This window comes from Haliotis rufescens, unplaced genomic scaffold, assembly GCF_023055435.1.
Source record: "Haliotis rufescens isolate VD_foot unplaced genomic scaffold, xgHalRufe1.0.p SCAF_2, whole genome shotgun sequence".
NCBI classification, from domain to species: domain Eukaryota; kingdom Metazoa; phylum Mollusca; class Gastropoda; order Lepetellida; family Haliotidae; genus Haliotis; species Haliotis rufescens.
Window position 1 is genome coordinate 5,447,645 of NW_025963890.1, and position 15,913 is coordinate 5,463,557.

Sequence of the window (15,913 nt, forward strand, 5' to 3'; positions counted from 1 at the left end):
TAATATTGGCCTTATGACTAGCCCCACGCTTGCCGTTCCTCCACTGAATCAAAGTAGCTAATGTGTGTGATAAAAGCAGTGTGCGAAAAGTATGGGTAATATTGGCCTTATGACTAGCCCCACGCTTGCCGTTCCTCCACTGAATCAAAGTAGCTAATGTGTGCGATTTAAGCAGTGTGCGAAAAGTATGGGTAATATTGGCCTTATGACTAGCCCCACGCTTGCCGCTCCTCCCCTGAATCAAAGTAGCTAATGTGTGTGATAAAAGCAGTGTGCGAAAAGTATGGGTAATATTGGCCTTATGACTAGCCCCACGCTTGCCGTTCCTCCACTGAATCAAAGTAGCTAATGTGTGTGATAAAAGCAGTGCGCGAAAAGTATGGGTAATATTGGCCTTATGACTAGCCCCACGCTTGCTGTTCTTCCACTGAATCAAAGTAGCTAATGTGTGTGATAAAAGCAGTGCGCGAAAAGTATGGGTAATATTGGCCTTATGACTAGCCCCACGCTTGCCGTTCCTCCACTGAATCAAAGTAGCTAATGTGTGTGATAAAAGCAGTGTGCGAAAAGTATGGGTAATATTGGCCTTATGACTAGCCCCACGCTTGCCGTTCCTCCACTGAATCAAAGTAGCTAATGTGTGCGATTTAAGCAGTGTGCGAAAAATATGGGTAATATTGGCCTTATGACTAGCCCCACGCTTGCCGTTCCTCCCCTGAATCAAAGTAGCTAATGTGTGTGATAAAAGCAGTGTGCGAAAAGTATGGGTAATATTGGCCTTATGACTAGCCCCACGCTTGCCGTTCCTCCACTGAATCAAAGTTGCTAATGTGTGTGATAAAAGCAGTGCGCGAAAAGTATGGGTAATATTGGCCTTATGACTAGCCCCACGCTTGCCGTTCCTCCCCTGAATCAAAGTAGCTAATGTGTGTGATAAAAGCAGTGTGCGAAAAGTATGGGTAATATTGGCCTTATGACTAGCCCCACGCTTGCCGTTCCTCCACTGAATCAAAGTAGCTAATGTGTGTGATAAAAGCAGTGCGCGAAAAGTATGGGTAATATTGGCCTTATGACTAGCCCCACGCTTGCCGCTCCTCCACTGAATCAAACAACACTTGGATGAGACATGATTGGCGACAATGAACTTTTACAATAGTATTCATATTATTGGGATCAGTAAAAGCACTATTGCAATAATTATTCTACGATGCCTGTAAAGCTGTAACAAAACACTGAAGCATGACAAGACATGTATTCCGATAGGGTGGTGATATAATACACCTTTCAAAGAGGTAATACTGGAAAGTTTTAAGAATCATTTGTACAAACAAAAACTTTGTAAACTGACATTGATGTACATGATGTAGATGTCATAATATCTTAAAAATATAAATAAAACTCATATGATATTTTGTTCAGCAGAAAACCTTTATTAATCAAAAACTGTTAGCATGATTACACCATGTACACTTCTAACTTTACATTATGTCTTTTATTAGTTTCACAAAAAATGACCAGATGAAACCAGGCCAAACAATTCCAGAAACTGAACCGAACCTGTGTACATTTTCTTTCCATAAACCTAAAAATACGGTAGAAACTAACATGTTTTGTCCACTAGTCCTTATAATGATAACATAGAGCAAAACCCTTAAAATGGCAAATTTCTACTTGTCCTTACGATACCATAACTATTGGGCAGTTTGGCAAGGACTACAGGACAAGTGCAAATTTCTAACGCTGCTAAAATACTAACCCTGCTAACTGTGACAAATAATTACAAATACATGGAACAACTTTCAGTATTGTAGAGCACAATAAACACATGACAAGGCATGTTTCTTTTATCTGATGAGAAAATAACTTCAATCATTTTCAAAAGCAGCATATTGACTGCCATTGTCGCATTCTTGTAAAACATTTTGATAAAAATCATCTCACAGCTGTTGTGAAAATTGCTATTGATCATAACTCTGCTATGCAACACCACAGTGTCTTTGTTAGAATGCTTGTCCACTCACACTGGAGTAAACCAGATCTATTACATGGAGCAGTGAATTTGATGACTGAATATTGATTTGTTTTCATCAAAAGCATGACATGAATACCAAGATGGCATATTTCTACTAGTTCTTATACCATGTATACCTTAACTATTGGACCCGTGAAGATCCGGGGCAGAATAGGTCTTCAGCAACCCATGCTTGCCGTAAAAGGCGACTATGCTTGTCGTAAAAGGCGACTAACAGGATTGGGTGGTCAGGCTCGCTGACTTGGTTGATGCATGTCATCGTATCTCAATTGCGTGGATCGATGCTCATGATATTAATCACTGGATTGTCTGGTCCAGACTCGATTATTTACAGAACGCCGTCATATAGCTTGAATATTGCTGAGTGCGGCGTAAAACAACAATCCAACCAACCAACCTTAACTATTGATCATCTTGGCAAGGACTATAGGACGAGTTCCAATTTCTATCGCTGCAAAAGCATGATATGAATACCAAGATGGAAAATATAACATGTTCCTAATATAATAATCATGAAAATAGAATCACTTATGATTTTGATATGATACAGCAGCTCACGTTACTGTTTTGTATAAATTGTTTCATCAGATATCGCAGTTCACTGAATATTTTGTGAATCGTTACATCCCTAGATGGCAGATATTAGCTGTTATAATGTAGCATGATATAGATGCAAACTATTGATTTCTGTATGGGTTACGCTGCTTTTAGCAATATTCCAGCAATATCACGGCGGAAATGGGCTTCACACATTGTACCATGTGGGGAATCGAACCCGGGGCTTTGATGTGATGAGCGAACGCTTTAACTACTAGGCTACCCCACCGCCCACGAAACATGAAGAAAATGGCTCAGTTTAACCATATAATCCTTGCACCAGTGCAGCTTTATGTAACATGCTACATCACTAATCCCTGTGTCGTGTATAATTTTGTCATGTTTTCTTGATGTCATCAAACTGGGTACTGCAAGATTATGAATATATGTTCCTCTAATGTTTTACAGCATTAAGTCATTAATTTATATAAACTCATGACACAGTCATCAGAGATTTGCGATTTTATTTATTTAGACTAGTTTATCATCTATGTTTCAACTTTGATAAATTGATGGGACCAGGGTGCACCCTGATTTTGTCTAACTAGGTTTTCATGTCAACATGCATCTTGTGCATGTTAAATATAGTTCCTTAAAGCCAGCCCTGGAACTAATTTTATAGTCTATTCAATCATCTTAAGACTCATCATTGTTTATTTATCAGATGTGTATTAAAAAGTCAGAAGGATTATCAAAGTAAACTCACTGCTTCTGTCTTGTCCCAAGACATCTCCTCTGAAACTGCAACTACCGCCATTGGCATGATTGTACGAGATGCGTATAACATGGATGTCCCAGCAAATAAGGCCAAGGCCCATTGCCTTTTTTCTTGTCTGTAACAAAGCATTGCATAGACATAGTAAATATTGATTCATGAAACATGAAATACAGCGAATACAAATATACATATTGTATGAATACTAGTGTCCCATCACCTGTTTTCATGGGAACACTATTTTCACGATTTTCGAGGTATTTTGATATCACACTACATGTATCTCACAACACAACAGTGTGAAAGATATTAGGAAAGATATATCTAGGACATCAGACAGCAATGTGGGTGGACATAAATACTATCAGATTTGACATTACCCATTTATCATGTTTACAAACAAGTTAAATTTTGGGTGTCGTGCCTGGTTAGCAAAAATCCAATTTTCAAGTATCCAAGTATCAGTAAAGCGAAAACCCAAGTTGGGGTATTTGTCCTACATAAGCGAGAAATGAGTAATTGCTATAAAAACACCGGATTACTGTAGTGTAGATTAGCGCCCGTGCTACTAGCGTTTGTGCAACTATACTATACTTCAGCATCTAATAAATTACTACTGTGATTACGGTATACGCATTTCTGTGTTTTTCTTGTAATTTGAGAGTCCCGGTACAGCAATATCCCGTGTTTACTGTAGCTTGACCAGTCTTACTGTAGCCTCACGAGAGCGAAGAGATTTTAGAGTTGATTATGGCTAGGTTTCGCTCTTCCGGCCCAGAACCAAATTTTGGGGGTTTGAGGGCGAAATCATGATGGTGCATAGAGACACCAAATAAATCCTGAAAAGTCCTCCAGGAAAAGTGTACTAGCTCTGAAATTTGAGGTTTTGAAAGACCAAAAATGGTTGTTGCTTTACTCAGCATTGTTAGTCAGTGAGTACTGCTCTCTCAGAATGCCAGTTCACCTGGCCATATACACCGGTAGGCCTATATATATATGTGGTCTTTGAATACACGTAGCGACTAGTCTACGTGTTACGGTAGCTTCTACATAAATTATGTTTACAGGTTCGTTGTCTCCTTGTAATCATATAAGAAATCAGTGATCACGGTGCCCTCAAATAGGTAAAGATCAATTAACGCAGTGAATCGGAACGACTTGTTAACAGACTTCTGATCTTCCGAGACTCCCAACCACATCTAGTATGATCTAGGCCCTAACAGTTTGCACCGCAACTTCTCTGAACTTTGACTGCCGAGAATGTGACAACAGTCTGGATCAGATTAGCTTATACACACAATCATGAGCTTTAGTGATTTTTACTGTACCTATTCCAGAATACTCCACCAGGAACCTTTTTGTCTTTGATCGAAATTGTGATGTCTGGTTTGTAAACGTCATCTTCGGTTTTCGCCATGTTTTGAAAGGTTGACTTAAAAAATAAGATGTCGGAATACAATAATTAAAATAAATATGTTCTTTGAGACATACACATGTCATCGAATTTCTTTCTTTCCAATGAATATGACTGTCCAAAATTATATGTTATGTTTGATATATAGACAATATTCTTTGGATGTTTCAGCACATTGGCACTCTTATTTCGTTTTAACTTTGTGTTTTACTTTTAAGGCATCTGTTTGTTGCAACTTCCGGTTGGAAAGCACGTTGCGTTGTTATTCATTACTGAAGTTGGATATGTGCTTAAACTGATTGGATTTGTTGTTAATTTCATGTCCAGATGGTGAGGGTGGACTTATTGTTTAAGCATTACAGACTGTGAATTTCGTTTGACAAAATGGTATATTTTGATACGATAAATCCAAATACGTGAGTTATTTGCAATCACCAGCTGATCACACAGAATATAGGGCATGTACATATTTCTGAATGAAGAGTTCAGTTGTTCACAGATTCGTTGTCTCCTAGCAATCCTGTTTGTACTTAACGTGTCTCAGAACGTCTAATAAACGTGACACAGAGACAGTTGTTCTGTCGCAGCATTTTGATGAAAATATCTTTCCTATTGGGAATCGTAGAGATGTGTGTACTTTCTGATATTAATATGAGTATTGACGTACATATGTGGGTTTTACCCAGCTCACTTTATTGAGTCAACAAAATCAGTTTCCTGGGTGCAGTTTATATTTAGCTAATTGGCTGAGGCTGGTGGCTGTGGCTCCATCTTCTCAGATCTCCCTTCAGGCCACTTCGATCCTTCGGGTTAGTTGTGTTAGAGATAGGGTAAGTTAAAAATTACCCCCAACTCTATCCTTAGCCCTTGGAACCCCTTTCCAAACCCACCCTTTTATGATCACTAGGGTTAGTTATGCCTCTCCGATCAAAAACCCCTTTAGGAACCTTGTTTTTTATGTAATTTCAGGGACATCCATACATTATTTTTATCAAGTTTAGACTTTTGCATGTGCATCATCATGATCATATGACTTGTCTTTGTCAACTATTTTCTCATAAATTTGTCATCTGTTTTAGCCTCACAGAAAGAAGAAGAAGTTTATTGATAAGAAGAATGCACAAACATTCCGCTTAGTTCACAGAAGTCAGAAGGATCCCTTACAGGCCAGCGATGATGTTGGACAACGTGTCCTCCTGCCTGTTGAGGATAAGGTATGAAGGGACCACAATCTCATTAAAATCAGATCTTAGTGCTTGTAACCGCAACACAAAGATCTGATTACAGATCAATTACTGGTCACATCAGACCGACCTTTTGTGAACCGCCTAATGAAATCTCACAAGATTTGAATGTGGTCATAATCATGATCATATTCATAACTTCTTTAGCATGTTTAGCCTTCCAACTTTGTGAGCTTGTATAAAATATCCCCATCTATATTATCAATGGATCTGTGAAATATGTGAAAGGGAGATAAATTTGGACTGTTTGATTGTCATGGTCTTATTGATCGTGTTGATGGGTTTTTCATGTTTATTGCTCAATGAACATATGCTTTGAGGAAGACATAGGAGAAAAATACTGCATGACAACCATGTCAACATCATTATATACTATTCCACTTTTGATACAGATATTTGTAATTCTCCATGATACACAAAACTTCTAATATCATGAATATGTCAACATGGTCAAGTGTATATTTAAATAGAATGACATGTCTAATTATCCCTATCAAAAGTTGTGAAGTGTGTGTGCATGGAGTAAGTAACTCCTGACATGGCAAATATAAATCAGTTCTTTTCATTATATATATGATGTTTTGATACAGGAAGCAGAGAAACGTAAGAATACTCAACGTGAGTTTGGTGTGTTCTTTGAAGACGATTATGACTACCTTCAACATCTCAAAGATGCAGATGAAACAGTGGAATTTGAACCTGTGGAAAGTGTCCGTGTTCCCAAGTCTTCGCAAGGAGTTAAACAGGTTTGTTCACCTCACCATTCTATGGAGACATGATAGAGGGCTTATATTGTTTAACAGTTGTGTTGAAAATTATTTCTGAAATTTTATTACAATGGAAGATGGATACTAAAGTTTAAGAAATAATTTTCAATGTATAATTTATGTAATTGTTCAGAAATGTTCAGTTGCTGCAATTCACTATTTAGACTTGTGCCTCTTAGGTGATTGTGGGTTCAATTCCCGGTTCACTTTGATTATGTTTCTAGGTTTGTCAGCACCATGCCCATTCACCAAAGTGGCAGACATCCAATACCTGCATCACACTTACTTATAAACTTGTCAGCTCTCAAGTTGTGTTATTAACATGGTTAACATGTCCCAATCTGCTGTACAAACATTGATGACTTTTGTCTTGGATATTTACTACAAAAAATGTTCTTAAAGGTAAAGAATATCCTAGCTTTGATGCCACACTGTCCTTTCACAACAAACACAATATTGTACACCATGGACAGTTGTACACATATGAAACTGCTAAATGATGTTAAAACATTTCTTACAGTATAATATTCAACTCAGTGCATGCATATGGAATGTAACCATGGTAACTGGTGAGAAAGTGTAGGCAGGAAGTTTTGTTGTTTCATCTCACACAACATGCACAATGTTCAAGATGATTTTCCTTTATAAAACATGGTTTTACATCATTTAACATTGTGAAGAATCGAATAATATGTGAAAGGATAGACATGTGTCAATCAATAATAATTCAGATATTGTACTTGCTGTTGAGTGTTGTTGATATCGATTTAAATATGGTGTATGTTTATTATCCGTATCCTCATCTTTAAGTCTGACGCGACAGCAAGGGATTCCAAACTGAAGCTACCGTCAACTGTCTTTGCCTCTCAAGTAGAGACGGAGGTCGGTCTCCTCAACAAGGCAGCTCCTGTCTCAGGTGATCCTAACCTTACATTGTCTACCGGGGTACGTCAAGGTGTCCATGGGGACCCAGGGAACGATAGGTCCCAAGTATGCCATGCAGCAGTAGAAACTTACATTTTTAGTCCACTAGTCCTTATAATGTCAGCATATAGCAAACCCCTTAAAAATGGCTAATTTCTGCTCGTCCTTACGATACGTTATCTACTAGGCAGTTTGGCAAGGACTACAGGACTAGTGCGAATTTCTAACGCTGCCATGCATGTATAAGAGCTGACTGAAGACAAACATGGGGCGGTCGGGTAGCCTCATGGTTGAAACGTTCACTCGTCACGCCGAAGTAACGGGTACGATTCCCGACATGGGTACAATGTGTGAAGCCCATTTCTGGTGTCCCCCGCCGTGATATTGCTGGAATATTGCTAAAAGCGGCGTAAAATGAAACTCACTCACTCACTGAAGACAAACGTGGTCTCGCTCGGTCAAAGGATTACTTCCCTTCCTGTATTGTCATCTTTTGAAGTAATTCATCTTCAAGTATTTGAAGTCATTAATGAGATAAGTTGACCTGTTAAAAGATCAGTTGATATAAAACAAAAACATTTCTCTAAGTTTTATTTATAGGATAAATGGTTCTAATTGAAACTCCTCCTGTTGCCCAGTTATCAGTCTTGTTCAGTGTCTAGTCATTAATTACACTTCTTATTAAAATATGAACACTTCTCAGCGGTAGAAACTAACATTTTTAGTCCACTAGTCCTTATAATGATGACATATAGTAAAACCCTTAAAAATGACAAATTCTACTAGTCCTTATGATACCTTAACTATTGGGCAGTTTGGCAAGGACTACAGGACGAATGCCAATTTCTAATGCTGCTTCTTTGATATCCTGAATATTCATGTATAGTAGATTACAGATAATGTGTAATGCTGTTTGCAACGTCAGCCACTAGTCCAAAGCATGAGTCTAGTAAAATTTCTTCTGGTCTAGTAAAACACATTATACTGGTCCACAAGCTAAGACTAAACTTTACTGAAAATTATGCCTAAAGTAAAGTTTTTGGCACAGACTTCTAATATGAAGGTGATTGGTTTCAGGTCCACGATTAGACTGGGATCCAGACATTGTTGCAGGCTTGGATGAAGACTTTGATTTTGATGACCCTGAGAATGTCTTGGATGATGACTTTGTCCTGAAGGCCAATGATGCTGTTGGAGAAGGGGGGCATGGGGAGGGGGAAGGGGAATGGTAAGGACAGGAGGATTCATACTCTTTCATTAATGCAAAACACACTGTTGAGGTCAAATTAATTTTGTATGTAGATCTAATGTCTCCGTAGTTTTGGACGAGAGCCATTATTGTTGTTATGATAATGGTTGGGGTTCTGTGAAATAGGCCTGTCCATGTTGAAGCCCTATGTTTGGATGAATTTGCTGTAGCAGTGTTATAGAATGCTTACTCGCTCAGAGCTCTAGATAACACGCGTATGTGTGTAGAATACGCCATAATATTTTACCATTACGAATCTCCAGAAATGACATCATGACAGAACAATGTTTTGTCGTGAAATAAACCATGCCTCTTTCTTCATCCTGCTTTGCGATTTATTGCGTAGCAATCTTTTATCATGTTTATATGTATAGAATACGGCAATAAATTTTACCATTCCGCAATTTGAGGTGGTTGCATACAAATATGCACGAGAAACTAAGCATGGGCCCAGTCTTCAAAGGTGTTGCAATTTGCTGTGCAGAGTTGCGTCCCTTAGGCCCCAGGTTCCCCTTGTTCATGTCTCCCAATTTGCCAACGTCATAACCGTGGTTGTGGGTTTCACCAGAGTGACTGAACTTGCATCACGTTGAGCTTACCTATCTAGCTGACATGCTGTGATATAACTGAACATGCTGAAATACTGTTTAACAAGTTCAAGGCGGTATTTAACCAAACTCGCTACAAGACACAGTGATATAGCTGAGTGGGGCGTAAAACAATTTTGCTCAACATGTTCACTCACATCCTTGTTTTCCAGGACTGATGATGAAGACGCAGCATCAGATGCAGCAGATTTCTCTGACGAGGCCATGGACCAGCTTGGCGATGGTGACATGTTTGAGAACGAGGAGACAAAATCCCGTTTCACTCAGTACTCCATGACCTCCTCTGTCATTCGCAGAACAGAGGGACTTACGCTGCTCGATGATAGATTCGAAAAGGTGGAGTACCTTAGCAGTAGTTGGATTTAAATTTAACCCTTTTTTAACCATGCATGATTTGATAGTAATTATCGTTTGATTTTGACATATTATAAGAATGTCTGGTCATGTAAGATATTCTTTTTAAGCTGAATCTCATGTACTCTTTTATCATGTTTTTTTGGTAGCCTAGTGATTAAGGCATGTTCTTTTGAAGCGGATTGTTTGAATACTGGCTAAAAGTAGTTTAAAACTATCCCAACTCACTCACTGCTGTGCCAACCAGTAGGTGCTCATGGTGTACAGTCTATCTGTTCCAGCTGTTCGAGGAGTATGATGAGAGCGAGATTGGAGCACTGGACCATGAGGACATCGATGGCCGAGTTGAACCCAGCAGTCAGATACTGGACAGTGTTCTAGATGAGTTTGAGAAGGAGCAGGCTAAAGTGTGAGTAGGCAGACGTGGCCTTGTTAACATGGTGTGTTAGGTGGGGAGGCTAAAGTGTGAGTGGAGATGTGGCCTAGTTAACATGGTGTGTTAAGTAGGGAGGCTAATGTGTGAATTGGGAGACTTGGTTGTATGAACATGGTGTGACAAGTGGGGAGGCTAAATGGGAGTCAGGGAGACTTGGTTGTATGTACATGGTGTGTCAAGTGGGGAGGCTAATGTGTGAATGGGGAGACTTGGTTGTATGTACATGGTGTGTCAAGTGGGGAGGCTAATGTGTGAATGGGGAGACTTGGTTGTATGAACATGGTGTGACAAGTGGGGAGGCTAAATGGGAGTATTGAGACGTGGCTTTGTTAACGTATGTTAAGTGGGGAGGCTAAAGTGTGAGTAGGGAGATGTGGCCTTGTTAACACGGTGTGTTAGGTGGGGAGGCAAAAGTGTGAGTATTGAGAAGTGGCCTTGTTAACATGGTGTGTTAGGTGACGAGGCTAAAGTGTGGGTGGAGATGTGGCCTAGTTAACATGGTGTGTTAAGTGGTGAGGCTAAAGTGTGAGTGGGGAGATGTGGCCTTGTCAACATGGTGTGTTAGGTGGGGGGGCTAAAGTGTGAGTGGGGAGACGTGGCCTAGTTAACATGGTGTGTTAAGTGGGGAGGCTAAATGGGAGTCAGGGAGACTTGGTCGTATGAACATGGTGTGACAAGTTGGGAGGCTGATCTCAGCTTTGGATAAATGTAGAGATTGGAGTATGTGCCTGAAGCAGATATATTCAAGTAAAACCAAAGGGCAAAAAATAATACTATTTCACTTCTTAATATTCTTATCTTGCCCAGAATCTCATGCCCAGTACTTAATGTTTTGTTACCATCTTATCATGCTTATTATTAGATTTCTGTTTTTGTTCTTGCAGACAATTGTCGGATGTAGTTGGGAATAATGTAACTGCTGATTCTGAGAGTGATGATGACACAGAGCTGGTGAAGATGGTCATCGAGGAGCCTGGGGAGAAGTGGGACTGTGAATCTATACTTAGTGAGTCATGCAGACAGAGCATCATCTTTGTGGGGATGTAGGAGCACCTGCTTCTTATTGCAGGGGATGTAGGAGCACCTGCTTCTTATTGTGGGGATTCTAGGAGCACCTGCTTCTTTGTGGGGATGTAGGAGCACCTGCTTCTTTATGTAAGATTGTAGGAGCACCTGCTTCTTTATGTGGGATTCTATGAGCACCTGCTTCTTATTGCAGGGGATTGTAGGAGCACCTGCTTCTTATTGTGGGGATTTTAGGAGCACCTGCTTCTCTTTGTGGGGATTGTCGGAACATCTGCTTCTTTGTGGGGATTGTAGGAGCACCTGCTTCTTTTTGTGGGGATTCTAGGAGCACCTGCTTCTTTATGGGGATTGTAGGAGCACCTGCTTGTTTTTGTGGGGATTCTAGGAGCAATTGCTTCTTTGTGGGGATTGTAGGAGCACCTGCTCCTTTTTGTGGGGTATTCTAGGAGCACCTGCTTCTCTTATGGGGATTCTAGGAGCACATACTACTCTCTCTGGTGATTTTAGAAGCTGCTATTGCTCTGTGTGTCGATTGTCCTAGTCATTTGAGCACCTGTGCCCTTTTTGATCAAACGTGCAGATAGGTGCACTTTTCGAGTTACGCCATCATCATGATCATTGGCTGACGTCATGACATTTTTCAAATTACCTCCCCTTTTGACCTAACGTATCCTTGGTAACGTTGTTCTATCAGTCCTGTCAGTCAAGATGGTGTATCCACATCTATTATTGATTTGTGAAATAGTTTCGTTAAGGGAAAAATATGGCAAGCATCCTTGTGCTATAACTATACTGGTTCAGGGAAAACTTTGGTGTACTCTATTGTATCACCACTGGCACTGTTTCCTTTGTTCTCAACAGTTCAGTAACCACCGATACACCAGCGAGGGGAGTCATGTAATTATATGAGACCTATACCTCTTATTACTGGTCCATCAAGCATATCCTGTACCACCTGGGGGAGTAGCCAAGTGCTACTCACACACATGTTGCAAGGCATACCCATGGCCTTTATTATGACAAATGTCAGCAAGAATCGAAAATTAATTTCACTAAATATACCTAAAAATATCTCATGATGCACCAGTCAAGTCATTCAGTAAATGTAACTTACTCTTCATATGGGGGTAGAACAAACTTTATTACCTAATTAGAGAGCTTCTTCCCGCGGCAAGGGCGTTAACTGACTATAAAAGTCCTGTTTCCACCCTTGCTCCACTAGGCTGGAATTTGCAGGCTTGATCGTTGCGCCACCAGTAGCTATTGGAGTTATATCCCTTCTATGTCCCTCCTATTGACCAATCAGATTTCACCTCTCATATCACTTGCAATTGCTTCAAACAAAATGGCAGCGCCCAGTCAAAACCATTTGATCGATAGTCAAAATCTTTGTTATAATAAAACGGGCCTTACCTCGCGAAATGCATCAAACTACAAGAGCACCGTGATATTAAAATCATGAAAAGATTTGCATAATATCTGTTGACGCCCAGTTGACGGTACACATGATTTGCAAACCCTTCAGTCGACCGAAATGTGCACGTCGAAATCCATGTTGTTTACGAACCAGATGTCAAGTTATTTACAGGATTTTGATTGGACTATGCAAAGAATCGTTAGTCCAACCAAAATGTAACTCCGAATTTCCAACCTAGTTTGGCAAGTGTGGAACCTGGACCTCTTATTGTCAGTTAACGCCCTTGCCTTGGGAAGATGATTAGAGCGAATCTGCAAATCTATATAAATATCAAAATATCTTGTGATACACTCGTCAAGTCACTCAATGAATGCTACTTACACTACACATGGGGGTAGAGAGAACTGTATCAACTAATTAAAGGGGGGCTGCACCTCTATGTCCCGAGACAAGAGTAAGGGTCACTCCTGTCCTGCAGATTTGTCGTTGTTTGTGAATCTCTATACCTCTTTACTTCAGGCACCTACTCCAATCTCTACAATCATCCCAAGTTGATATCAGAACCAAGAAGTCAAAATGTAAGTAGATGGTTGTTGGCCTGTTTACACGGCATGATCCATACTGGTAGACTGAAGTCAGTGATACTGATAGACACAGCACAGGAGCATGGATAGAGGATACTCATTAACTGAAGTGGGGAATTTCTGCTAGCATTCTGCTGTAAGCATGGTAACAAAGATTCAAAAGTGTGTAAGGCTAATAATATAATAGTCTTGGTTCTCAGGCACTGCCCGCATCATCATAAAGTTCGCAGCATGTTTCATTTCCATTTTTTTTTAAAAACTAAAAAAATCTTCATCTCAAGAACAACATGATTTTGCCGAATTTATTGCAAACAAAATTTGGTTACATTTGAGCTTGAACAAAAACAAAACAAAACACACTGCCCTCCATCACAATATTTTCAAAAGCCATTGTCTAAGAACCATTTCTTGTATTTTATTAAGCCTAATTATTCTTTTTTTAAGTGAAGTTTGCAATATATGTGTTAGCATGAGTAATAATAGGGAAGCAAATAACAAGGCTACAAGAACATGATGAATTTAAATGGTTATGCTATTTGAAGCAACAATTCAGATTCTAATACAGGGCATGTTCGGTATTGAAAGTTATGCATTTAACATGTTTGCTTGTGAGGCCCTCAATGAAACAAATCCCTAAAGCCTTTGTTATGAATCTCAGAATTTTGCCACAGGGATGTAGTGATATTGTTTTCAGAATAAGAACATCAAGTTAACCTCCAAGCTGGGGATTCCCCTTGATGGTCTGGAGCAGCCCGGCCTGACGCAGAAGCAGATAGAGAAGGAGATGCATGCCTCGCAGAAGGCCGACCGGGCCAGCACGTACAGGCCTCGGGGAGAGACGCCAGATGAAAAGAAGTCTCGGAAAATGGCCATCAAAGATGAGAGGAAGGTCAGTGTACATACATTGCTGGCTTGATAAAGGAGAATCCAGGTGTGCAGGGCTTAGATGTATACCAGCCTAGCTGCTTTAATCTTATATCTGTGCTGCTCCCTTTAAACATGAGCATCGATCTATGCGATTGAGATACGATGACATGAAACCAAGTCACCGAGCTTGGCCACCTGATCCCGTAAACCGCCTCTTACAACAAGCGTGGGTTGCTGCAGAATAATAATAACCACTTTGGTCTTCACTTTGGTGAAGGCCAAGAGCCCAAGAATCATAATCAGGGCAGATTAATGATTTGAGGCAAGGGGGCCATGACACATCTGAAGGAACCAGCTTTGTAAGGGAAATTTCAGCAGAATCGACCAACTGGCTATTTCAGCCTTAACCGGACAGCCTGTGTGGTGTGTGATTGGGTCTTATGCAGGCATCTTCATGTAACAAGTTCTTTTCAGGGGGGGGCACAGGTGGCCCAGTCGTCTTAGGCGCTGCGATTCGCTGTGCAGAGTTGCATCCCTTGGGCACGCCAGAAACCTATGATTGTGGGTTCGAATCCCAGTTTACCCCGATTATTGTTTCTCGGTTTGTCAGTTTGTGGGTTTCACTGAAATGGTAAATGTCTGAGACCTGCATCACATCGGGCTTTCCTCCCACATTAAGTTGACACGCCTTGATATGACTGGAATAATGTTAAAAGCGGCGTTAAAACTCACTCACTCACTCACTCACTCACTCACTCACACTCACTCACTCACTCACTCACTCACTCACTCACTCACTCACTCACTCACTCACTCAGGCTGCTGTGCTACGGCTGAACTTGTGACCACTGTGGCATTTAACAACGAACGAAATGCTAGAGGGTTGAATCTTTTTTCATCATGTTCATAGGGTGAGATTCTTTTATATAGGTTTTGAAGATGGACTTCAGCATGAATGTGCTGCTCTGTTAATATTATTGTATGTTTTGCTTCAGGAAAGACGAGAGGAGAAGAAAGCTAACAAGGTGGCCTTTGGTAAGGAGAAGATACGCCAGGATAAGGAACAGCACAACCTGAGACAGAACTTACAGGGTGTGAAGATGCTTTAGCCCTGGTTGGGTGATGGAGCTCTCTGACTACATAACATTCATGGGGTGAAGAGGCTTTAGCCCTGGTTGGAATGTAGCTCTTGACTCTCTGACTGTACATAACATATGGTGGGTGAAGAGGCTTTAGCCCTGGTTGGGACAGAGCTCTTGACTCTCTGACTGCACATAACATAAAATGGGTGCAGAGGCTTTAGCCCTGGTTGGAATGTAGCTCTCGACTCTCTGAGTCAGGGGGTGAAGATGCTATGACCCAGGTTGGAATAGAGCACTGGATTTACTGACTCTTGCTACAGACCCAAAAGGGGGTGAAGTTTCTTTAACCAAGGATGGAACAGAGCCCTTGACTCTCTGACCTGTACAGATCCTACACAATCGTCAGGGGGTGAAGATGCTATGACCCAGAGTGGAACAGAGTACTGGATTCACTGACTCTTGCTACAGAACCCACAGGAGGTGAAGATGCTTTAACCAAGGATGGAACAGTGCTCTTGACTCTCTGACTGTACATAACATTCATGGGGTGCAGATGCTTTAGCCCTGGTTGGAATGTAGCTCTTGACTCTCTGACCG

General features: G+C 40.6%; 2 protein-coding genes across 3 annotated transcripts in view; one reads left to right on the forward strand and one right to left on the reverse strand.

Annotated features, from left to right (window-relative positions):
- Positions 1-4,753, reverse strand: part of LOC124112795 (solute carrier family 17 member 9-like) — a 39,181-nt gene extending 34,428 nt beyond the window's left edge. Inside the window, exons 1-2 of the mRNA XM_046472939.2 lie at positions 4,673-4,753; positions 3,336-3,462 (exon numbers count right to left, since the gene is read on the reverse strand). Coding sequence (XP_046328895.1) covers positions 3,336-3,416 — 81 coding nt within the window. The 5' untranslated portion in view covers positions 3,417-3,462; positions 4,673-4,753. The remainder of the gene's footprint in view (positions 1-3,335; positions 3,463-4,672) is intronic.
- A 226-nt stretch (positions 4,754-4,979) lies between these two features.
- Positions 4,980-15,628, forward strand: LOC124112796 (protein LTV1 homolog). 2 transcript variants are annotated; one of them, XM_048399535.1, is made up of 12 exons: positions 4,980-5,088; positions 5,838-5,972; positions 6,593-6,748; positions 7,580-7,685; positions 8,771-8,921; positions 9,703-9,886; positions 10,186-10,313; positions 11,225-11,346; positions 13,303-13,361; positions 14,062-14,256; positions 15,230-15,336; positions 15,464-15,628. In XM_048399535.1, the coding sequence occupies exons 1-12, from the start codon at positions 5,086-5,088 to the stop codon at positions 15,468-15,470; spliced, it is 1,353 nt and encodes a 450-aa protein (XP_048255492.1). In that variant the 5' UTR covers positions 4,980-5,085; the 3' UTR covers positions 15,471-15,628. The 2 variants fall into 2 exon arrangements, with proteins under 2 accessions (XP_048255492.1, XP_048255491.1); XM_048399534.1 differs by having other exon boundaries at positions 15,230-15,628.
- Positions 15,629-15,913: the final 285 nt, after the last annotated feature.